General features: G+C 45.9%; 1 protein-coding gene across 2 annotated transcripts in view; it reads left to right on the top strand.

The window, feature by feature from the left end:
* Positions 1-8,185: 8,185 nt before the first annotated feature.
* Positions 8,186-24,359, top strand: part of ASIC2 (acid sensing ion channel subunit 2) — a 506,967-nt gene continuing 490,793 nt past the window's right edge. For both annotated transcript variants that reach the window (XR_007158238.2, XM_048047849.2), the window contains exon 1: positions 8,186-8,996. Coding sequence is in view for 1 of the 2 variants with exons in the window: in XM_048047849.2 (XP_047903806.1) it covers positions 8,433-8,996 (564 nt within the window). In the remaining variant the exon portion in view is untranslated. The remainder of the gene's footprint in view (positions 8,997-24,359) is intronic.

Consider the following 24,359-nt stretch of genomic DNA (forward strand, 5'->3'; position numbering starts at 1 on the left):
GGGGGAGGGTGAGCGAACGGCTGTGTGGTGTTTAGCTGCCGGCCGGGTTAAACCACAACACCTATGTATCACTCAAATAGCTCTGGCTGACCTGAAAATACATTTCCACTGATTGGATAATTCATTTTAAATGCTCTTCCAAATGAGCCACTCTTGTGTCTGCAAACCCAGGACCAGCCTGCTTCACGAGCAAGCCACCACAGCTCACACCCACAGGCAGAGAGTGTTCAGCAGCATTTTTTTTTTCCTGATGCCATTAACCAGGGAAAAGCAACTACTCCTCCATCTTCTGGAGTGAGCTTTCTGTTCTTCCTATAGAGAGGAGACCAGCAAAGACAGCAGGGCTGGAGTCAGAGGGTAGACAGAGGGGAACAATCACCATGGCATGGAGTCAGAGTGGAATGCCAGCAATGGGCTCATCAAGGAGAAAGTGAGTGATGCTGTCTGGTCAGGTCAATGTAAACTTGCAAAACCTTTTGCTGCTGGGTCAGGAAGCCCAGATTGCACAAGCAGAGTTATTAATAATTGACGCCAGAGGGAGTTGTTTTTCACTTCTTTGGGATGTCTGAAATATCAAGCAGGAAAAGTCAACTGCAGATGGAACTGATCATTTCAATTTAGGTCTTAGGTCCTTCTTCTTTTGGTTTTAATTTGTGATGTTTTCTTTTGGTGTTGTAAATTTGGACACAGTATTTGACATGAAGATCTTGGAAAAAATCTATTGAGCCCAGTCTGCATTTTTCCCCAATGAAAACAGGCAACTCTCTGCTTCAGTTTTTCTGAGCCTTTCTTCTCTCTCAAGGTTACATAGGACCTCAGTGAAACTCCCCGTCTTCCTGCTTCTCCCACTGATGGAGAAAGACAAGCACAGCAAGTGCTTGAGCACCTCCTCACTCAGCTCCTGGAGCCCAGCACATGAATGGTCACAATGTGCTCATCAAGGGTCCAGCCCTCTCCAGCACTGCCGTATGATGATGCTTACAGGTGATGAACAGGGCAAGTGTATATGATTTTTCACTACTCCCCAGACACCCACAACATTTCCACTTAGAAGCTTCCTGGGATGGTTTCTGTGTATTTAATAACCATGGGCTTTTCCCATGTCCTCCCCAACACACACAAAACCTCATGCAATCTACATGTATCTCTATACCAACCTTGGATGAATACCTATGATAATTACTGAGCCAACATGCCTCTCTCGGTGAGCTGGATCACAGCCCCATTTTATGAAAGCTCAAGCTAATTTAAAGTACTCTACACTAAGATCAGCTTGCCTTGTGGTTTGGTAGAACCAGGTATTGGGACTTGTGGGTGTGACCCCAGAAGTATCACAGGTGCAAGGATTTTTGCAAGGACTGTACAGAAATGAGTACACTGGAGGGTTGCCTGGGGTGATATCTCTCCACAAGAGCAAATGGCATATGGTAAGGCCCTCTCCTGTCACATACTGGGCAACATGAAGGGAGTCTGGGCAGCTCCACTGAGCAGTAAAGCCTGTATGGCTCAATTCTGCAAAGGGAAAACTGCTCTATGCAGTTATTGCTGTGTCACTTTACACTGACTTAAATTATATCCAAAAGGAATACAGAAATTTAATCTATTCTTCCCTTTCAGAAATGGCAAAGATTTAGGATGACACTTGTATTTTCAGTTCAGGAACAGCTCCTCTCTGGCGTGGAAATAATCTTGCTGAAGAATAAATACTATAATCTGGTACAGTCCCTGTCCCCAGCTGCTTCTCAGACCATTGAATAAACATCAACTAACTCATCCAACACCCCCAAGGAAGGGAAGGGATTAGGCCCCTTCAGCACACCAGGAAGCAGAAACAAATTGATATATGTGCAGGCAGCAGCATAAGAACTGGAAAGCAGCCACTGTGAGCAGACTTCTTCCCTTCCTTATCCATCTCTCATTCCATAACAAGATGTTTAATGATGTCACAGACTCAGCTGGGCACGTAAATTGGTCCCCACAATATACAGAGGTTTGGGGAGTCTTTTTTTAAGTCAAGCCACCCCCCAGAACCCCATAATGAGGACCACCACTGACTTATGGAAATGGAACAATTTTTGCCAAATGAAGTTGAAACAGGCTTAAAGTAAACACTCCAAGACTGATGTTGTCTTGCATCCATATTGTCCTCCAGTGCATCACCAGAGACCTAACCCAAGCTCCAGAAGCCTCTGGAAAGGCAGAGGCTGAGCACAACTCATGCCATAATCTTGGCACAGCTCCTGGCTCTGTGTTGGTTGGGACAGAGCACCACCATGCTGCTGGCATTGCCAGTGTCACATCCTGGGGCCACCAGCACTAGTGAGGGGAAGTGGATGGGAGAGCAGCAGTGAGAATCACACCTCCATGATAACAGCCCTGGGCAGCCTTATTAATTCACTCTAATTAGTTCAAGCTGGGATTTGATGTTGATACAAGCAAAATTTTTCTGCCTGCTGGCTGAGCAAAGTCAGTTAGGGCTGGGAAATCCTGACATGTCCTTGTGGCACTCAGCAGGGGCTTGAAGCTGGATCTGAAAGCTGCTCATGATTGTGACGTGCCAGAAGCAGAGCCAAGTCCCTCCCTCTCTCTGCTCAAATGATTGAAGCTTTTGTATCAACAGCAGCTTCTCTTTTCCTCTGACAGAACACGTGGCCAGAGTAAGTTCCTCTGATGTTTTGAGTTTCCTATCCAAAGCACTTCCCAAAGCAAATGCTACATCAGCATGGGGGATGTGCTGATATCCTGATGGGAAATATCCCCCTTCAGGACCCCTCATGGGGGTCTCCTTGTGCATTGCTCTCTCCAGTCCCTTTGAATACCCTGGGGATTTTTTTGACCCAACCAGAGAAGCCCAAGGAACAAATCAGCTCATCCTAAAGCAGATCCTTACTAGGGCCTCTGTGGTGTCTGCTGGGAGCTAGGACCCCCAGCTCACATCCCAGCTTTGCTCATTTGGCAATAGGAAAAACAATTGCTTTTAAAATTGTTTTTCTTTTTTTCTCAGTTCAGCCACTTGAGGAAAGACAAATGACGTTGCCATAGTAATAAAAGGCTGGGTTCTTAATTTGTGGGATTCTTTGTCTTAATTATTCTGAATCGTAGTCCTGTGAAAATTTCCTGCTTTGGAGAGTTTGAGTTGGGAGCCATGCCAGCACTGAAGGAGAATTTAAAAATAGAAAAAAGGTGATGAAGATATTTTTGGATTTATATTTATTTTAATTATATTATAATTATATTATATATTTCAGTGAGTTTTCCTTGCCTGTTTCATGTGCCAAGAAGTGTAAATGCCTGGTGCTATCCAGACAGAAGGGCCTGGAATGGCCCCTAAACTTGAATTATTTACGAGTAGTTCAAGGTGCTTTCATAGGCTTTTCAAAGAACAGGCAGAACCAACACCTACAAGTCAAAATAAAACCATGTAAAGCTTAACAGGGAACAAGTATTTGATTTCAGGGGCCATTTAAAAGGGGAGATGCCAGAGGAAAATATTTTTTGTACATTGCATTTTTCATTCCCAAATATCCAAGCACTAGACAGGCTAGAAGCAGCATTGCCTTCATTTTGCGTATAATGTAAAAACATCTCAGCTTGCTCAGCATCACTCAGCATGGCAATGGCATGTGAGGATGGAGCTGGAGGCCCCTGCAATCCCACCAGCTTGCTTTGCACACCAAGCAGGTGCTGCACAAAGCACCACTAATGGGAACATCTCTGAGGCCCAGTAGATAAATACGGCCCTGGAGAGAGCTAATAAATCCAAGTTATTGCAGAGATGCTGGGAATGTCAGAGCAAGTGGGACAGGGTCTGACTGCTGAAAAACACTGCTGCAAATCCAATATTCTGTCTCTGTAATAAAATCTGCAGATGTAACTCAGTTGGTCTGCAAACTCTGGGCTGGCTTGGGCTTGGAGTGATCTCTGTGTGCAGGGGAAGCCTCTTCCCCTGTCACCAGTGAGGTATGGAGGCTGATAGCATTAATAGTGATGAGCTGTTAGGTGCTTTAGCATTTCTGCAGGAGGAGGAGGAAGACATCCCAGAAGGTCCTATCTGCAGGGGGATGCCAGACATGTCTGGTTGAGAAATCTTCCCTCAGAGGAAACTGGCAAATGCTGCTTCAACAGTATCTCTGTGAATATAATATTTTTATCGGCACATTTTTTGGGGCAGGGGTAAAAAAACCCTTCCTTTAGAAGGTGTTTCACATATGCAGCCATTTGAATGCTTTTGTTTTTTTTTCAAGGAGAGTTTATATTCTTTTTAATGGCTTTCATTTTATACCCTATTGTAAATCCAAGCATAATATTTAATACATTGAAACCCAAACAATTTTTTGATTTTTTAATACATATTAAAAGCTATTCAGCTGAGCCAAAGCTACCTCGGAAGGGATCAGATTTAATTTCAGGGGAAATATCAACATTCCACATTATGTTCCCATTTGGAAAGGAAGACTCATTCAAGTAGCCAAATACTGTCTGCTAAATGGAGCTATGGGTCCCCAGTAGCTTGAAGCTATTGGCAATAAGCAGTTAGGTGACAAGAGGCTCCAAAACGGTTGGGGTAAAGGCTGAGAAATGAAGTGAGACTTACAGGACCACGGTCATCTTGAGCCAATGAAGATGTGGTGAAAGCAGCTTCCCATGAGGCTGAAACCATGCTGAAATACTGATGGGGACATTTTTCCCTTGCTCAATGCAACTGTTCCTGTACAACCAGGATATCTGGATCTGTAGCTGGGCCAGGGAAGGTGAACTGCTCTGCTGCACTGCAGTGCTCTTTGCTTTTCCTTCTTTCTTTTGTATTTTACCCATCGAGTCCAGAGGGAACCATAAAACCAATATTTGACAGCAAACTCTGGTGCTAAAAGGAGGGGTCTTGCCCAGGGCCTGCTGAACCATGCAGGGGAGCAAAGAATCGCTTTTTGTTTTAAAAACAAGCTATTGATCTGTGTGCAAGATCCCTCCTGGCTTTCCCAATGTAAACCATTCACTTGGGACATGCTTCTGGGAGGGCTCAGGTGGGGCTGGGGTCTCTTTTCCCTCCCCAATAAACCCATTTCCCATCTGTTTCAGCGCCGGCAGCCCTCTCGCTGAGCACTGCAGGATTTGCTTGAGACACAAGAGGGCAGGCACAGGCTGTGCAATGAAACAGGATCAGGCTTTGCTCCCCGTGTCCATCGGCCACCCTAGCCCTGCCACCCCCCCTCCATCACTGCACCCCTACCTCCCTGCTACGTAAGGTTGGAAAAGGGGCTTTTCTAAGGCTCCTACCTTCTGGCCCTGCCTGGCCCTTGTTCCCTGAACCCGTTTGAAGCAGCAAGGTCTGCAAGAGATATTCTGGGGTTGAGCTTGGGCTGTTAGCCTCCAGATGGATGTAGTACCCTGCCCCAGTTGTCCCGAAGGAAGGGTAGCACAGGTATCTTTAGCTGGGGTCTGACACCCTGAAAATTTTAATGGGACTGGCCAGGATGCAGTCTTTACATTGCACGCAGAGAGGCCGCTGATATGGTTGGCAAGAGGTGCCAACACCCCAACCATCCCTTGCAGCCTGTGCCACACATCCTCACCAGTGTCACCCCAAGGCACAGCCCCAGGCATGACCAGAGCTACCTTCCTCAGCTCTAGGAACACCCTGGCCAATGCCAGCACCTGGGGACAACCAGACCCAGGCTGTCAGCAGGGCACCAGGGCCTCATGGTCCAGCCCCAGCCCCACCAGTGATGCAGAAGAGTCATGAGTCTGTGCCAGGGCCATGCAGCACTTCTGGGCACAGTGGTTGTTCCTCCAGACTGCATCCAAAGAACTCTGCATAGTTAAATAATAAAAGGCAGCAGATGGTATATGGTATGAATTACAGACAACAGTATTGTAAAGGCAGTATGCATGGTGAATAAAAGAAAACATTAATACATCAGGCCAAATAGCGCAGACGGTAGGAGAAGAGAGAGATTTGCAGCTGTGATGGCGATGCGGGGGGAAGGAAGCCTGTTCCTAACAGGGGATTTTTAGGAGGAAAATGATCTTGTCCCTGCCCTGGAGAGATGGTGAGAGGGAGGGGAGGCAGCTCTGGACCTACAGCCCCTCTGCCCTGAGCTGTCTTAGTTCTGGTTCACACCTTGCTTGGATCTGCTCAGTGGTGGATCTGCCCCTCCTGGACAGTACAGGGCAAGATGCAGGATGCTCCTAAGGTTTCAGAGAACCAGCATGGTGCTCTGAAAGACCAAGCAGTACATTCAGCTCACGGCCACAGCACGGGCTTTCTGCTCACAAGTTCTTTGGCATCTCTTTGCCTCAGTTTCCCTGGTGTAAAATGGAGAAACCAGCATTGCCCTGCCTGTGTCAAGCTGCGTAGCTCAGCCTGAGAGATGCTCTGACAGGATGCTTCAGGCTGGGAGATGGCACAGCTGGGATTTGGCTGCCAGGGCCAAATGTGATTTTGGTTGTAGCAAAAGCAGAAACTGCCTCATTTTTGTGGTATCTCAAGGTGAAAAGCATCACGGGAGGACAGGGCAGCTCGTGGTAGTGTTGGCTGATGTCCCTGAAGGGGCTCGGGTGTCCACTGGTGGAGGTAAAGCAGCTGATGGGCCAAGTGTTGTAAAATGTGGGGTTCTTTCAGAGTCTACTCTGATGATAACAGCACAAGACCAAAACTGGGCTCATTTTACCCTGGATAATCTTTGAGTCTGCCCTTGAGACACCTTCACAGGCGGCTGAGAGCCACTGGGTATCACACCACAGACTGTGGCAGGCTCTGTCTGTGCTTTGACCCTCTGTTCCCACCTCATCTGAGCTGGGAATGTCACCTCCTGAGTGCCACCACAGCCCCCGAGATGCTCACCTGCCGTAGTGCTGGATGCTGTATGGAGAGAGAAAGAGTTTTTCTCTTCTGGATCTCTGCAAAAACACAGAAAAATGCTGCTGTGCACAGAGCAAATGTGGAATGGAACTACCCCAGACCCTGCTCAGCCCCAGGGCTGAACCCTGCTCATTCCCATCTCCTACAGTGTGCAGTAAGGCTGCTGTCATGGCTGGAGGCATTGTTGCAGGATTTTGCAGTATCTCTTAGGTAGGAAACTTTTCCCAATTTGCCCCCCTAACATCCCTGTTCCTCCAAACCTACCATCTGAACCCACATCTAGGAGCAGCTTCCTGAACACATCCATCATAACTGCCTTCCAGAGGAAAAAAAAAAAAAAAAACATCTGGATGCTGCTGCCTGACTGTCTTCCAAATCCTAAGCTCAGGGTCCACAGGTGCTGCTTGGGACAGCAGCCCTGGTCCTACCAAGACATGGACACTGATGAACCCACCTGTGGGCAGGAGCCGGGGGGAGCACGATTGCAGCCCCTTGAGCCCTGCCCTCCCCGGGATCTCACCCTGCCGCTGGGCTCTGATTGATGCGTGACTCACAGCTCTCGCACTTCGCCTGCCAGGAGTCCTGAAGTGCAGGGAAGCTCTGAGACAGAGGAGAGGTGCTGCAGCTCCTCTCCCCTTCCACCTCTCCCCCTTCCATCCTCTTCTGTCTGATTTTTTTTTTTTCGTCTGAGCTGCTGCACAGCAGAGGAGAGGCTTCATGCTATTGCTTTCCACCCTGCTCTGTTCTGCATGTGGATGTGCGTGCATGGAACCGAGCAGCTTTGCCCTCCCTCCCCCCACCCCCCCGGTTTTTTGTTTTTTTTTTAACCTTTCCCCTCCCTCTCTTTTTCCTCTCTTACTCCTCTCGCATTTTCCCACTGAATTAGCTGCCCAGCTTTCCCTGAGAGAAACACTTGGAAATAACGCTGGCAGCAGCACGGGGTGGTTTTCTGGGGAGGAGGGGTATTTCTTGGAGCCCTGCCCAAGCCAGAAGGGTGGGGAGGAGAAAAGATGCTCAAATCCAGCAGCATTGTCAGAGCACGGGAAGAATGGCGCGACTCGTCTGAAAGCCCTGCCGTGCCATGAGCCATCAGCTCCGGGTAGTGGCATCCTTGGGCTTTACACACTAGTTAATAGGCTTTGAGCTGCCTCTGCTTGTTTTAAGCTCTCCCTCTTGCTTAATCTCATCTCCGCTCGGGTGCGTGTGCGTGTGCGTGTGTGTGTGTGTGTGTGTGTGTAGGGGGAGGACTTTATTTCCATTGGCTCGGCTTTCGCTTCCCACCCACATCTCTTCCACATCACCTTGGTGTCTCCCTAAATAAAACCAGCCCTTCTTATCACACCGAGGAAATCAAGAGCTAGAGTTTGAATGGATTTTTGTATAAATATTTACCCCTGCAAAGCTACTGCTGAGCTGGTGGGATAAACTCGCAGCAGCTGGCCTGAGACTCGTTTCCTCTCTCTCTCCTAAAAGGGTTTAATTATTATCCAGAGGGGAGGGGAGAGATCTGGATCCCAGTTCCAGCTACAGACTGACCCAAAAAGCAGTGCCAGGATTTCACTAGCTGCTCGTCATGGATCTGAAGGACAGCACCAGCGAGGGCAGCATGGGGAGCATGCAACCTTCCAGTATCCAGATTTTTGCCAACACCTCCACGCTCCATGGGATCCGTCATGTCTTTGTCTACGGGCCAGTGACTATCCGACGCCTGCTCTGGACCTTGGCCTTCGTGGGCTCACTGGGGCTCCTCCTGGTTGAGAGCTCGGACCGAGTGGCTTTCTACTTCTCCTACCAGCATGTGACCAAAGTGGACGAGGTAGTGGCCAACAGCCTGGTCTTCCCCGCTGTCACCATCTGTAACCTCAATGAGTTTCGCTTTTCCCGGCTCACCACCAATGACCTGTACCATGCTGGAGAGCTTCTGGCTCTGCTCGATGTCAACCTGCAGATCCCCAACCCTCACCTGGCTGACCCGGCTGTCTTGGCCATCCTTCAAGAAAAGGCCAACTTTAACCAGTATAAACCAAAAGTTTTCAACATGCAGGAGTTCCTGGCACGGGTTGGCCATGACCTGAAGGATATGATGCTGTACTGCAAATTCAAAGGCCAAGAGTGCAACCATGAGGACTTCAAAACTGTGAGTATGAGCAGATGCTCTGCTTTTCTCTACTCTGGGTGTGTGGATGGTGCTGGTGCAGGACCAAGACAGCAAGGATGTCACTGACCAACCTGCGTCAGCATAGCACAATGAGCAGATAGTGTCTGTCAGGCTCTGGCATGGCAGAGGAGAATCAGGCAGCCTGTTGAGTTGAAGTTTATTTGCTGGAGTCCTTCCTACGCTTCTTCCCAGCATGGCATGGGGTGATGTGGGGGCAAGCAAGGGGTTTGCAGCAGGTCCACCATCCATCTTGCAGGAGGCCCATGGCTCCCAGGGTGCTTGGTGTCAGGCTGGGGCATCACATGGGTCCTGCTGAGCAACAGAGGGGGCTTGTGAGGTCTCTTGCTATGGTCAGTGAATTTTAGCCTGCTGAAGAATGTAGAGAGGGCTGGAAAGAAGCCAGAGAGACTGGAAGGCATTTGAGGATGGTCTGAGCAACGTCCATAAGCCTACTGTATTTCCTTGGGTGTTTGTAGCCTTGCTGAAACTGTGGCTTCCGATCTGACTGGAAGGGGAATTTTTCTGCTTGTTGCTTGTGGCTGTAGTTCATAAATCCTAGTTTGCTGCAGCATGGCCAGCAACCAGGTCCCTTCTTGGTGCTGCTTTAGAAAAAGGGAAACATAATAAAATAAAGAAGAAAAGAAATCAGGCTCTGCTCTGATGCCAGCCTGCTCTCAGGCTGGCAGGGAGGTGGAGAGCACTGGGTAGCCTGAGGATCCTGAAGGCAGCAGACGCTGCTCAGCTTACGGCTTCTGGGTGACACCCTGACAGCAGCGCAGGCTGGCCTGGGCAGCTCAGCTGGCAGGCATTATCAGTGTGAAATAGGAAGAAAAAGTAGGTTGCTTGGAAGAAGGGATCCCACCCGTGCACTGCTGATTGAGAGAGGGGCTACAGAAGGGGCTGCTCCCCCCAAACTGCTGGCTTGAATCCTGCCTCAGCAGAGCTGCAGGCATGAGGGCTGGGATGAGGCTAAGTTGTACTTTGCTCTCAGGCCAAGCTGGCTGGTTCCTTCCCACTGATTCTCGCCGGCATGCCCTGGCTGGGGGCTCAGTGACCCTGGAGTCAGCAACGCCGACAGATCACAGCCCGCTGTTTCTCTGGGAGCAATGCTGTTTGTTCTGCTCCATGTCCTGCAGATAGACAGGGGCTGTAACAGGTTTCATGATGTTTGCCAGTAGAATTTTGGTCTGTTTTTAGGAGAAGAGAGTATTTTGTGTCTCTGATGCTTTTGGATCCCCCAGCAAATGAGTCCAACTGATTCATGCTCCAGAGTCACTGCCATCACCTGGACTGTGCTCTTTTTAAATGTCTGAGTAGGAATGTTTTGTTTGATGTCTCAGTTGTTGCCTGTGCATAACCCTGATGCCATACCCATTTTGGACTGGATATCCAGGCAAACTGCTCCTTTTCTTCTGCTTCTTGGGCAGAACTGAGCAGCGGTAGGGTGGTGCAAGTTTTAAGAAGTTATGAAGAAATTCCTTGGGGGAAGAGATTGCTAAAGCAAAGCAATGTGTGACTAAGGCTGGAGAATGGGATAGAAAAGGAAATATATGCACAAAAGCCCAGGGGACAGAAGAGTTGGTAAGTGAAGGCAGATCCCAAAAGATCTTCCCTAACCATAGCAAAGGAGCTGGGAGAGGGATGAATTCTGCCTGTGGGCTTCCCCATAATGCAATAAACATCAGCCAAAAGCAAAAGCCCCAAAGCCAACCAGCAAGAGGCATGTTCAAAACACCTGCAGGACTTGAAAAAGTAGGTCTCATTCTCAGATGAGACAGGTGCTCTTGGTAGCTTCCCTGGGACACAAGAACTGTAATCTCCATGGCCATTTAGTTTTTGAGGTAGCTGCTTCTGAAACAATGGGTTTTATTTCCATAGGTACACAGCAGTTTCCAGAAAGGTTAAACTTTCCCTGGCTGCTAAATAAATCCCTGTTCTCCTAAATCAGGTTAGGGCCACCTAGAAACATATGGGGTGCTATGGGCTGACAACCCTTGTCCTTGTCAAAGCACTGTAGAAATTCAGAAACAGGGCAGTGAAACACTTTAGTCCATTATGCAAAGCAGCTCCTAGGTGATCCAGAAGGCATTGTCTTCTACACCTTTCTAACACAGAGAAATGTGTTAGAGGAGATGCTGGAAGCACAGTTAGGTGTTTCTGTCTCACTGACTTGATGTAGTCCCTTAGGTTAGGGAAATCCAGGGAGCAGTACTCAAAAGGGACTCAACAGCCTTGTTTTCCTTCTAGACTTTACCTCTAAGAGACAAAAGACAGCAAAATATGCCTGCTTAAATGCTAAACAGGTCTTTCTAGAGGGAGCATGCTGTTAAGGTCTTTGAACTGCCTCCGTGCTGAATCAGAACCTCCAGTTCTGGAGGAATTTTGTGTTTAATTATCAACAACCTGTTGCAACTTTGTGTACAGACTGTGTGGCAGCTTATCCATTCTGCTGCATTACCAGTTGGAAAGAGGGAAGCATCATCACTGAAGGCTGATTTCTTTCCTCTCAGGAAGCAGAGAGTGGAAATCCCAGAGCAGTTTTGTAATACGTCATTCTGACGAAGAACTTCAGCTCTCTCTTTCTGTACTCCCCAAATTCATGCACCTGGGAGCAGAAGAGGCAGGAGTTTTGCAGTAGGAAGCTGCATCAAAGCAGAAAATTCTGCAATAAGATGTTGCTGAGGAAGTTAGTGCAGTAGTGCCAGCTGGTCACCTGTCCCACTTAGAATATCCATGTGTGCTGTATGCAGTGCTGCATGGGAAAGCAGATGCTGGCATGGCAGTGCCCTGGCACGCTGAAAACTTGAATTTACTTTCCCTCCTCCACTTCCCTGTTCCAGTTCTCCATTGCAGCTTTTTTAACAGGATTTGAGCTGTGCTCTCCTTGCACTCAATGTTCCTTCTCCCCAGATGATGTCTAATGCTTCTCAGACAACAGTTCCCCATATTATGGCCTGCTCAGAGGCATGAGTCCTTTAAGCTTTTCTGCAGAGATACATCCAAAGGGAACAGCAAGGACTTAGCAGAACATGTGCTGATTCCTGAACTGGCATGGCAATGCACTGAGCAGCAGATAAGATAATGCTGACCTCTGCTGCAGGCAAGAACAAGAAATTGGCAGAACGAGCTTTAGCAAACCCATTCCTTTAATGTATTTGGAGGAGGAAAACCTGATAACAGCAGCTGCAGTTGAGGAAATTCCCTCTTTTTTTTTTTTTTTTTTTTTTTTTTTTTTTGTGCATTGCTCCTTCCAGGAGGTCTCCATTGAAAATGACCTCACAGATGGCATCTTTCTGGAGGAGCTGTGCTCATGCTGCTCAACATGACATTAAGGTCTTCCCAACCTACTGCTGCTGAGAGTGATAAAGCTGTGGCTTGTCAGCCCTAGACACAGAGCTGTGATTTTCTCGTTATCTCTATGAGCATGCTGGACCAAAGCCTCCTTCCTGGGTCTGCAGTCATGGCTTGTGGTCCTTTGCCATTCCAATATGGGATGATCTGAGCAGTGGCAAGGGGACCTTGCAGGAGATTTCTGTGGGTGGCACAGCAAACACATGGAGTAACAGGGGAGAAAAATCTATGATAACTGTTTCACCCCCTGGGGAAAAGGGAGAATGACAGATGGGGTGGTGGGGATGCAGATATCTAGAATATGAGGAGCATGGGAAATAAGATATCTCAGTCCCACCTTGTTGAGAAAACTAGCCCCAGCAGCCAAGCCCTGCCTGAATGATTCAAGATACAGCAGTGACTGCGCATTTTGGTATGTGAGCAAGTGTGGTGGTTTTACTCAGGTGGGCAGCTGAGCTCCACCACACCCACTCTCTCACTCCCCCTCCTCAAAGAGAAAGGGGGAGAAAATATGGTTTCTCACTCCTCTCTCTCTCCCAGCTGCTGTGTAGCCGTGGGTTTTGGTTTTTTTTTTTTTTGGTTGGTTGGTTGGTTGTGGTTTTTTCTCTTTTTTTCCCCCCCTTTCTTAAATATGCTCTCACAGAGGCGTAAACAACATCAGTTATTGGCTCAGCTCTAGTCAGCAGCAGGGCCCTTACCTAACATGGGGCAGCTTCTAGATTCTTCTCAGAGAAGCCACCACTACGGCCCCCTGCTACCAAAACCTTGCCATGTAAACCCACTACGTTAAGTTTTTCTGTCATGTCATTTGCTAAATGGAAATTGCAGCGTGTGCTTCCCCACACATCCATCTCATTTCAGAGGTAACACAATAACTTAGCTTGTGCCTGCTATGCTTTCGTTGCCAGATGTCTATTTATTATCCATGTCTGTGACAATCGAAGGATACAACTCATTTATTTTCAATACACATTCTTGCTGATAGACAGTGTCCGCATAAAGGAGAGCACTTCATATGAATATTTCTATTCTGAGACACAAGTTTATGTCAATCTATCAGTCACTCTCTATGCATATATTTTAAGCCATTCTTTCTAGTGTGCCCATGAGTCCACTATTTAGTAAATAGCTTTTGCTTTTTAGACTGATTAGTCCATTCTCATCTTCTATTATACAACTTCCACTTTCCTCAAAAATAAATAAATAAATAGAAATCATGATGCAGTCTGCCTGATTCAGAAAAACATGACCTCTTTCTATTTAATCATTTTTCTGGAAATCATGACTTTTTCCAAAGTTTGCCTCAGAATCTGTTAAATATGCCAAAATGGGATCTGCCATTTTGTGCTAACTTTTACACAAATAAATGGTTCTTGCACTAGGAGAGCAAATATTTCTGCATCTTTCTGAGTCTGTGCTTGTGTTTGCACATGCTGCTGAATATTGGTGCCTGGTCTTAGGCACGGGAGGGAGTGCAGGGTTATTGTGTTCCTGTTGTAGGTGTCTGAGTTAGGTGTCTAAAAGTAGATGGATTGTATCTGGGTCACATATCTGACTGATGTACAAACCTCATCCTTGAGAAATGCAGACCTTTATTCTACACAATATTACTATTGTCTAATTTTTTTTGTCCCTCAGACATCTAGTTGTAAAATGATTATGGTAGGGCTTGTCCATGGAGCTGATGGACTTTGTACTTCCTTAACATATTACAGAATATTGGGATAATGATTTGAAATTCACCAGAGAGAGTCTTGGGAGGATACCTGTTGTGATGAGTATCTGTTCACAAATACAAAAGTTTCCTGGGTCTTGAATGGATATTAAGGTTAAAAACTAAAGAAGAGAAGCCTGTGGAACCTCAGTGGGGTCTTTTTGTGGCAAATCCAATTATAAGTCATTTAATACAGAAAGCATTTACACTGGATGAAACAACTCCCATAAGACCAAAAAGTCAGAGGTGTGGCTGTAAGTCATTTACTTGAGATGTGGGTGATCTGTGTCTGAGAGACTGCTCTGACTCAAGACCTGAGCAGCTCAGTGATTAACTCTTCCTTAATTTTCTTTTTAAAAGAAGTCTGTGTTTTGTTCTGATTTAAGCTGTTTCTTGACTGGGCACACTCCTCTTCTCATTAGGAGTTTTGGGAAATAATCTAAAGATCTGATGTCTCAGAAAAGAACACAGCTGAAGTACCAAAAACATCTGCAGATCAGTGGGTTTTGAGTGCAAAGGGAGGCAAGACACAGGGAGGACACTGGAGCAGGAAGGACAAAGCACTTCTGTGCCTAAGAGCCAGCTGTGAGCTCAGCATTCCTTTGCCTATGGCCTTGGTTTATATGATGCACCCATCCGCTTCATTTGATGAAGAGGAAGAGCCACTCTTGTCTGTTAAGTGATGCCTATTCATCACAATTATTTGTCAGGCCAAGTGAGTGTGGATTCCTCTGTCCCCCATCCACACCACACCTGCTAAGGGCTTTGCACTCAAGATGGCATCTGGAGCTGAAGCAAAATGAAAACACTGCTCTTGAAAGTGAGCAGAGAATAATGCTGTCAGATGAGGAGAAAATACTGAGCAAGAAGGATTTCATCAGAGTTGCAAGGACAGAGATATTTGAGGGCTGCAGAGCTTTACCATTTTTTTCTGGAAATTGCATGAGGTTTTCCCATGCATTGGAAATATCTCTGAGTCTGACTTTCTGCACATCAGCTCTCCTACCTGCAAAATGGGAGGAAATTACTTTTATCCATGGAGAGAGACTGACAAGTAAGGTGCTGGAAAGCTGTGAAGAGGCAAGTTAGTAAAACTCAGAGCTCAAGGTTGATAAATGTCTTTAAGCCACAGTGTTCTATTGTTTCCTTGCTGTCTGCAGTGGACAAAGGGTAAAATGATGGGAAGCAGTCAAATGTACCTGTGCTCTTTCTACATGAACCACATTATATCTAGTCATGCCTAAAACCGTAAGTGAAGGCTATGAAAAACTAGGGACGTATTAAAAAACAACAACATGGTTTCTATTTGGAGAGATAAACTGGAGCAACATAACTTGTCCTGACCTTCCTCCATATACCTCATGCAAGTTCCCCACTGAGACTTCTTGAGAAGTAATATATAACCTCCCAGATGTTCACTTCTGCGGAATTGTGTGCTTATTTGACCAAGTGCATGTTAAAAACCATGATGTGACTGCTGTGAAACCATGGTGTGTATTTACTCTAAGTGCTCCTAGCAAAGCGCTGAGCACTACAGGTCAGTGTCCGTGATCCCCATGGAAGGCAATGGGCACAAATAAAACCAGCGATTGTAAACAGAGGTAGGAGAAGTTCTTAAGAGAAAGCAGGTCTGACTTCAGTATTGGCCTGAGTGGCTTCTTGAGGTCCCTTCCAAACTGAATTATTTAACATATACATATATCTATATAAATTATAAAGTATATTATATATTTCCATAACAAAAAGTGGGTACATACCTGCCGGGTTTTGTCCCATGTTGCTGCTCGTCATGCTCAATTCACTCAATCTTTACTGCGAGCATGAAAAATAATTTTGAGAGGCGATCACAACAATGATCCCTGTTGTGAGCCTTGGCATATAAGTTTGAGTTCATGTTATTGACCTGAGGAAAAAAAATGGCCTTAAATGCACAGCTGTTGATGACTCTCTGCATTGAGCATCTGAGGCATTCACAGCTCTGATTCCATAATAAACCCCTCACAGTTTCTCTGAGCGAGTGTCTGTCCTTCTCCATCTCCTGGAACCATTCCCATGCAGTTTGAAAGGAGACAGCAGAGATTACCTGAAAAAAATACCTCAAGTGCATTGTTCAGCTCCTCTTTGCAGAAAAAGCATGCCTCACAGCTCTCCAGGAGTACAGCCAGCTGCAGGACAGCAGGGACAGAGGGGACAGAGGCATCTCCATCTCCTCTGGCAGAACCTGGTGCCCAGGAGCTCTGCATGGCTAGTCTGTCCTGCGCCTTTGCAAAAGCATTTTTTAAAGGAATTTATACCTGGAGTGCAAGCCAGATCAGGCTTGGCTGTCACAGCAGCGTTATGCATGAATTGGCTGTCATGGGGACACACGGTCAGTGTGTAGGCAATAAAATGCTCAGCTGCTGTGATAAGGTGGGACCGAGCAGGTTGTCAGGTGGATGTCACAGCTGTACCTATTGCATATAGTTTTCGAAAGAAATAGCAAGTATTTTGCCTAGTTTCATTCATCTTTCTTTTAAGATTGGTGTGACATTTTGTGTGGATTTCCATACCAAGAGCTCTTTGGAAAAACACATCCATGAGAACTTCCTTGCCTGAAAGACAAACACAGCTATGAGAGAGGTGTGTGGTGGTGAGAATGCAGGAATGCAGGTCCTCCCATAGCTTCAGAAGGAGAAAAACATGAACAGTGGCTATATTTGCAGGTTGCAAAAATTGTCAACTATTTTGCCACCTGCATCTGCTCAGAGGTTTACTATAATTATTATTTAAAAAGCTTTCATAGAATCATAGAATATCCCGAGTTGGAAGGGACCCATAAGGATCATCAAGTCCAACTCCTGGCACTGCACAGGTCTGCCCAAAAGTTTAGACCATGTGACTAAGTGCACAGTGCAATCGCTTCTTAAATTCAGACAGGCTTGGTGCAGTGACTACTTCACCGGGGAGCCTGTTCCAGTGTGCAACCACCCTTTCAGTGAAGAGCCTCTTCCTGATGTCTAGCCTAAACTTCCCCTGCCTCAGCTTAACACCGTTCCCACGGGTCCTATCACTGGTGATAACGGAGAATAGGTCACCTACCTCTCCACTCCCCCTCGCGAGGAAGTTGTAGACTGCGATGAGGTCCCCCCTCAGCCTCCTCTTCTCCAGGCTGAATAGGCCAAGTGGCCTCAGCCGCTCCTCATATGTCTTCCCCTTTAGGCCCTTCACCATCTTCGTCACCCTCCTCTGGACACTCTCCAACAGTTTCACGTCCTTTTTGTACTGCGGTGCCCAGAACTGCACACAGTACTCGAGGTGAGGCCGCACCAGCACAGAGTAGAGCAGGACAATCACTTCCCTCGACCGACTAGCAATGCCGTGCTTGATGCATCCCAGGATACGGTTGGCCCTCCTGGCTGCCAGGGCACACTGCTGGTTCATATTCAACTTGCTGTCAACCACAACCCCCAGATCCCTCTCTGCGGGGCTGCTCCCCACCGTCTCGTCACCCAGTCTGTACGTATAGCCAGGGTTGCCCCGTCCCAGGTGCAGGACCAGGCACTTGCTTTTGTTAAACTTCATGTAGTTGGTGATCACCCAGCTCTCCAATCTGTCCAGATCTCTCTGCAAGGCCTTTCCACCCTCATCCGAGTCCACAACTCCTCCAAGTTTGGTGTCGTTGGCAAATTTGCTCAAAACAACTTCTAGTCCTACATCCAAATCATGTATAAAAATATTGAAGAGGACTGTCCCTAAAATGGAGCCTTGAGGGACCCCACTAGTGACCATCCACCAGCCAGAAGTGGCCCCATTTACCACAACCCTTTGAGCCCTGCTCGTCAGCCAATTGCTCACCCATCGTATGATGTTTTTGTTTAGCTGTATGCTGGATATTTTGTCCAGTAGGATCCTATGGGAAACCATGTCAAAAGCTTTGCTGAAGTCCAAAAAGATCACATCAGCTGGTTTCCCTTGATCAAATCGATGGGTGATCTTATCATAAAAAGAAATCAAATTTGTTAGGCAGGACCTACCCCTCGTGAATCCATGCTGGCTGGGACCAATGACTGCATTGTCCCCCAGGTGCACTTCAATAACTTCAAGGATCATCCTCTCCATAATTTTACCAGGTACTGACGTGAGACTGACAGGCCTGTAATTGCTAGGATCTTCTTTCTTAGCCTTCTTGAAAATTGGCACAACGTTTGCCAGCTTCCGGTCCAATGGGATCTCTCCAGATTCCCAAGACCATTGAAAAATAATTGAGAGAGGTCCCGCGATGACGTCAGCCAGCTCTTTAAGCACCCTGGGATGAATCCCATCCGGACCCATGGACGTGTATGGATCCAGGTGGAACAGCAATTCCTGCACATGTTCAGGGTCAGTTGGGAGTTTGTCATTCCCACTGTCATGGTCCTCCAGCTCAGGGTACCCTGGGTCCCGAATCCCATCATCAGTGTTGAAGACAGAGGTGAAGAAGGCATTAAACGTCTCTGCTTTGCCTATGTCATTGTCTGTGAGGAGACCCTCCCCATCTAGTAGCGGACCTATGTTTTCTTTGGTTCTCCTTTTTCTGTTCACATATCTAAAAAAAAACCTTTTTTATTGTCTCCCACAGACATGGCCAGCTTCAACTCTAGTTGGGCTTTGGCCACACGAATTTTCTCCCTACAAACACGAACAGCATCCCTGTATGCCTTCCTCATCACCTGACCCTCCTTCCAGCAGCCATACACTTCCTTTTTTTCCCCTAAGCTCCGGTAGAAGATCCCTGGTCAGCCAGGCCGGCCTTCTGCCCCGCCTGCCTGACTTCCGATATTTTAGAATCGCCTGATCTTGTGCTTTTAGGAGGTAGTGCTTAAAGATTGACCAGCACTGATGGACGCCAATGCCTTCAAAAGCAGTTTCCCAGGGGACCTTGCTGACTAGTTCCCTGAGCAGCCTAAAGTCTGCTTTACCCATATCCAGGGCTGAAGTTTTGGTCACAGTTTTCCTTCTCTCACCATAAATTCTAAACTCAACCACTTCGTGGTCACTATGACCAAGACGGCTGCCAATTGCCACGTCTCCCACAAGACCCGCTCTGTTCTCCAGCAACAGATCTCGGAGGGCACCTTCCCTAGTTGGCTCCCTTAGCACCTGCACCAAGAAGTTATCATCTAGGTGCTTTATGAACCTCCTGGACTTGCTCGTGTCAGCCGTGGGGTGATCCCAGTTGACGTCTGGTAAGTTGAATCCCCCATAAGGACAAGAGGAGTTGATCTCGAGGCATCTCTTAGTTCTGCAAAGAATAATTCATCGGCGTTGTCGTCCTGGCCAGGTGGTCTGTAATAGACTCCCACAACGACATCCCCTTTATTTGTTCATCCCTTAATCCTTACCCAGAGGCTCTCAACTTTGCCATCACCAACCTGAAGTTCCACACAGTCAAGCCCATGCTTCACATACATCACCACCCTGCCACCTTGCCTACCCTGCCTGTCCCTCCTGAAGAGCCTGTAACCATCTATTGCAACACACCAGCCACGGGACTCATCCCACCAGGTTTCGCTTATGCCAATGATGGGGAGCTGTGGGACTGGGCCAAGACTTCTAGCTCATCCATTTCATTCCTCATACTGCGTGTGTTTGTATAGAAGCACTTCAAATGTGCCTCCCTACACGCAGCTCCTTGTGGAGCCAACCGAAGGACCTCACTAGCACACAGTCCCTCTGATTCTAGCGCACCATCCCTTAGCTCATCACTGGCATGCCTGGTTTTATCCCCTTCCCCCTCTGAATCTAGTTTAAAGCCCTAAAGCCCTTTAAATGTATTCTCTTTATGGAGGATGAACATAACCTGAGAGGTCTTCTAAAAGCTCTTTGGGATTTCCACACCTGAAAATAGTTGTTATGAAGACTCTTAGGGATCTCAAATTCAACAAGCTAAGATGGAAAATGAGCTAGATGAGGTGGACATGTCTGGCTCCACCTACCAGGGATCAATCTATGAGTCCAGAAGCAGAAAGAATGATTGCCTCTTGGAGGTAAGAGACTCTGAATCACTTAAACAGATTGACAACAGTATGCTCAGGGCCCATCAAGAAACAATTTATATCCAGCCATGAATATTTACAGCTGAAGCACATTCCATTATTTGGGAAAAAAAAAAAAATTATTTTGATCAATTGTTGTTGTCATCACTGTTGAAGAAAGGATTTAGCCTGTGTGTTAATTCAGGAAGTGTGAAGTAAAGAAGTAAGTGGTAATGGAAAATGCACATACATTTGCCAAGGGTATGTTAGATGAAAGGAGATTTAATCTGCACTTGGTTAGATTTCCAGAGAGGATCCTATGCAGAGGGACTTGGCCCATCCAGGCATTTTCATGTAGAACAGAAGTTGCTTTGTTGATGACTCCTGTGGATGAGACAGTTCTGCATGGAGATTTCCTTCCTCCTCCACTGCACTGGCTCCTCAGGGGCTGGAATTTGAAAAGAAAATCAGAAATAAAAAAGACTGAGCCAAATTCAATCGACTCATCAGGTGTTTCTTCAGATCAGCTTGACCTGCACATGAGAAGGTGATTTCAGGTTCTGCTCAAGCAGGGTGAGCTTCATGCCAAGCCTGTGCAATTTCCTTTTAGTCAGCCAGAAGGTTGCTCAGATCTCACTTCCAGCATGGGTTTTTTAGAAAATGGAGTTTGTCCTCAGGGAAACTGACAGCTCGGAGTCTGTCTTTATTGCATATCTGGGAAAACAGGCAAAAAAACAACCAAACCAACAACAAGAAAACAAACCAGGTTGAAGGCCAAATATTTTAGTGAGATGAAGTTTTAGCTGGTTTTAAAAATCTGAATTTTCATGGTGTTTCAAATATATTAAATACTTGGCTATATAAACGAAAGCAATATAAAGACAGGCATGAAATTAAATGAATTTAAAATGTTTGCCTTTTCAAAGCTTTTTAAATTATTAGGGGAAGAAAAACAATTCATTTAAACATTTTCTTTTTTTCATGTTTCCAAGCCTTCTGAAATCCCATGCTCCCACTGTGGAGGACAGTCATGCAAGGACTTCACAAGACAGCTGAATCCCACAACAGTGATTCAAAGTGTTCATCTGAACGTTTAAGAGAAATTAATCTTAGGCCAGGCGATGAGAATAAATAAATCCAAGCAAATGTTCTCTGGTGATTTAACTGCATGTACTGTGAGCAACATAATTTAAGGGCTCAAATCTCTGCCACAATGCAGGGTGACATACTTCCCCCAACTAAAGTAGAAAATGATGAGCTGAAGCCCTGGTACAGCAGAGGAGCGTATAATTGTCATGTGGGATCACTCAACAGCAGGCAAGAAAATATCTTCACAGTATGCAATCAGCTGGACAGTAAGGGCTAAATCCACTGAACTGATTGCAAAGGAGAGTTAACAACCAGTGAGAAGAATTAATGTAAGCTTAACCCTTGAGTCACTAAATTTTCAAGATCACGCTCTACTGCTCCCTGGTACAAAAATGAATGGGATATATAGAGCAGTCCATTAGAACCTCTGTATTTCTTCTACTGCCACCTGCTATGCTTTGGAAGAGCAGCATGTGTGATCATTCCATCCTTGCCTACCATGCATGAAACAGCAGCGTTAGCAGCACTGTTAACTCATCAGCAATTTTCCAGTGATGGAGACAGCTGAACAAGGATATCAGGCTTCAGATTGACCTCAAACGGTTGATAACATTATGTTTTGGGAGGTGGGTGTGACTCTAGGCCATCTGGAAAGTGATGGTTTATTTGAGGGGGCCTTGGATTAGAACAGATTTTTCTCTATCGAGCTTTTTTTTTTTTTTTTTTCATTGTATTTCCATTTTCCTTAGACTGGTTGAACACACTGGTTGGATTTTATCTCTCAGAATATAATATGGTGTCCTCTTTTGCTACGGAGGTGATGGCTGGTTACAGCAGTTGCACGGTCCTGTCATATATATTTTTTTTCTTTGAAGCACCTTATATTTGGGGATTTTTCCTTTTTACAATGAAAGGATACAGAATCTTCCCACAAAAGCTTTTGTGAAAACTGCCACTGTGGTTGCTTCTTAAACAATGCTCCTATCTAAACCAATTTTTACATAAAAAATTGAGTCAGTGACATGGCCAGACAGAGTGTTGATATCATGTCCTCATTAGAAGAAGGAGTTGTTTTGCCAGATGTTAACCCTCATACTTGTTGATTGAACAGCATTTTTTTTGTACTCCACCCTGGTAATGAATCCCACAGCTACCATCCCTTCTACAGCTGCTCCAGGAACACTGTAAGTGGCCATTAACTAATGTTAAATTATGATGGAACATCTCCTGGAATACATGTGACACCCACATGAATAATAAATAAATTCATTCCTGTCAAGACAATGACAACGGATTGCAGTTGAATTAACACGAGTGTCATTTACTGCTCTACACCAACTGCAACAAGTTCCTTGTGGGGTGCAGGTAATTAAGGGACACAAACAACATGACAGCAGAGGGATGTCATCAGTGTGAAGATATAGCACTATAGACAGCCATTAAACATAAGCTGTGGAAGAAAGCAAGTCCCAGGCTGAAAAACCAGTCCTTTTTCTATTGAACACCAGTGGAGTTTGCTTCCTAAAGACATTAGTGAGAGTGAAATCAGGCTGTTAGCCCCCACAATTGCATCTATCCCTGGAAAAATCATTCTCTCCTCATTATCACTTAGTAGAACAAAAAGACCCTTAGAGGAGGTTAGGACTATGATGACATCTCTGTGTATGAGCATCTTTCCAAGGGAAACTGGGGCAAGGAGGGAAAGGTTTTTTTGATGGTGTTCATGCAAGATACTAGAAAAATACACGAGGGTCTCTTGGTATTGGTGCATATAGGACTCTACAGATCATTTTTCTGTGGGTTGTGTTAGTGTTCAGAAACTTGTTTTACATATCTGCTTCTGTGTGTTGTGTCAGGTTGAGCTGCGGCTGCTGGTTCCTTGCATACCTTCTGTGTTGTGTATCTTGAGGTGTTCTGCAGGGTCTGCAGGTTAAGTGAGGGGAAAAAAAAAAAAGAGGAAGGGGGAGAGAAATAGAGGAAGAGAGAAGGTGAGACAGAAATGGGTGAAGACTGCTTATGTCATGAAGAAAAAAAGCCCTGAGGTTGGCTCAAAGAAAAACAAATTCAGTTTAGAAGCCAGCACAGGTTTTTGACAAACGGGTTGATGAGCCTGGAATTGGTTTGAATATTTCCATTGAAAACCTCTCTAGAAAATGCTTTCTGAATGCAAAAAAAAAAAAAAAAAAAAAAAAACCACCTGCTTTCCTAAAGTTACACTGACTGGGATGAGATTTCCCATAAGAAAAATGGAGGCTTTTTATCTTAAATCATTTATATTTTCCATGAAATTAATTTAAATAAAAAAAAATAAAAATAAATCTTAGAGCAAAACCAGATCTTGGAAGGCTGGGACGCTTCATTAAATGGATATTTTGATTTTCAGCTAGTTCTGAATTAAATAATGGAAAAAGTCACCCAGAGCTGGGGGATTTGCCACCACTTGGAGTCTCTACATCTTACACTTGTAGACCATGTGTACAACTGGGTCTATTTTAAATAAAGTTTAGTGCAAAACCTGGAATTACCTGGTATTATGTATTATCAAAGGTGAGTCCCGAGTTATATGCTCCTATTTGGCATTCCCTGAAGAAGGGGATTTCATACACTGCTTTCAAATTAGCTCTCCCTTCCGCCTCCCCTTTGATGGGACAAGATGCCTTCTGACAGACTATCCTCGGAGCTTTCTGGAGATGGTTAATCTTTAGCCATTTTTCCTGATAATACAAGGTTTCAGAAATTTCAAAATTGGTTAATTTTGCCTCAGTTTGAAAGACCAGGAGAAGTCTCAAAGATATTAGGTTTCTAAAAGTATCATGAAAACTGGCAACTGAGAGATACCCAAACTCACGTCCACAAAGGAAAAGCAGGGACGGTGACATTATGTATTTTGTTTGACAGCAACCAGCTGTCCAACAAACATATGTGCCCCACTTTCTCCAAAAGCAGCCTGGCAATGGCAAGACAGCTTACACTTTTCTGACAGTATGGACAGTATAACAAACTGAAAAATTAGGGCTGTGCTACCCATGGGACATGAAGAAACAACACAGAGGTAGACAGACGTGCATGTGCAGATAGGCACATGGATGTGGATGATAGCTGCTCCTGGATTACTCTGTGGTTTTTTTTTTGGTGGGAGTCCTCAGGGACTTCAGGCAGAGCAGGGAGAGGTTAGAAGATGAAATATCAGCAGCC

This window comes from Anser cygnoides, chromosome 22, assembly GCF_040182565.1.
Source record: "Anser cygnoides isolate HZ-2024a breed goose chromosome 22, Taihu_goose_T2T_genome, whole genome shotgun sequence".
NCBI lineage: Eukaryota > Metazoa > Chordata > Aves > Anseriformes > Anatidae > Anser > Anser cygnoides.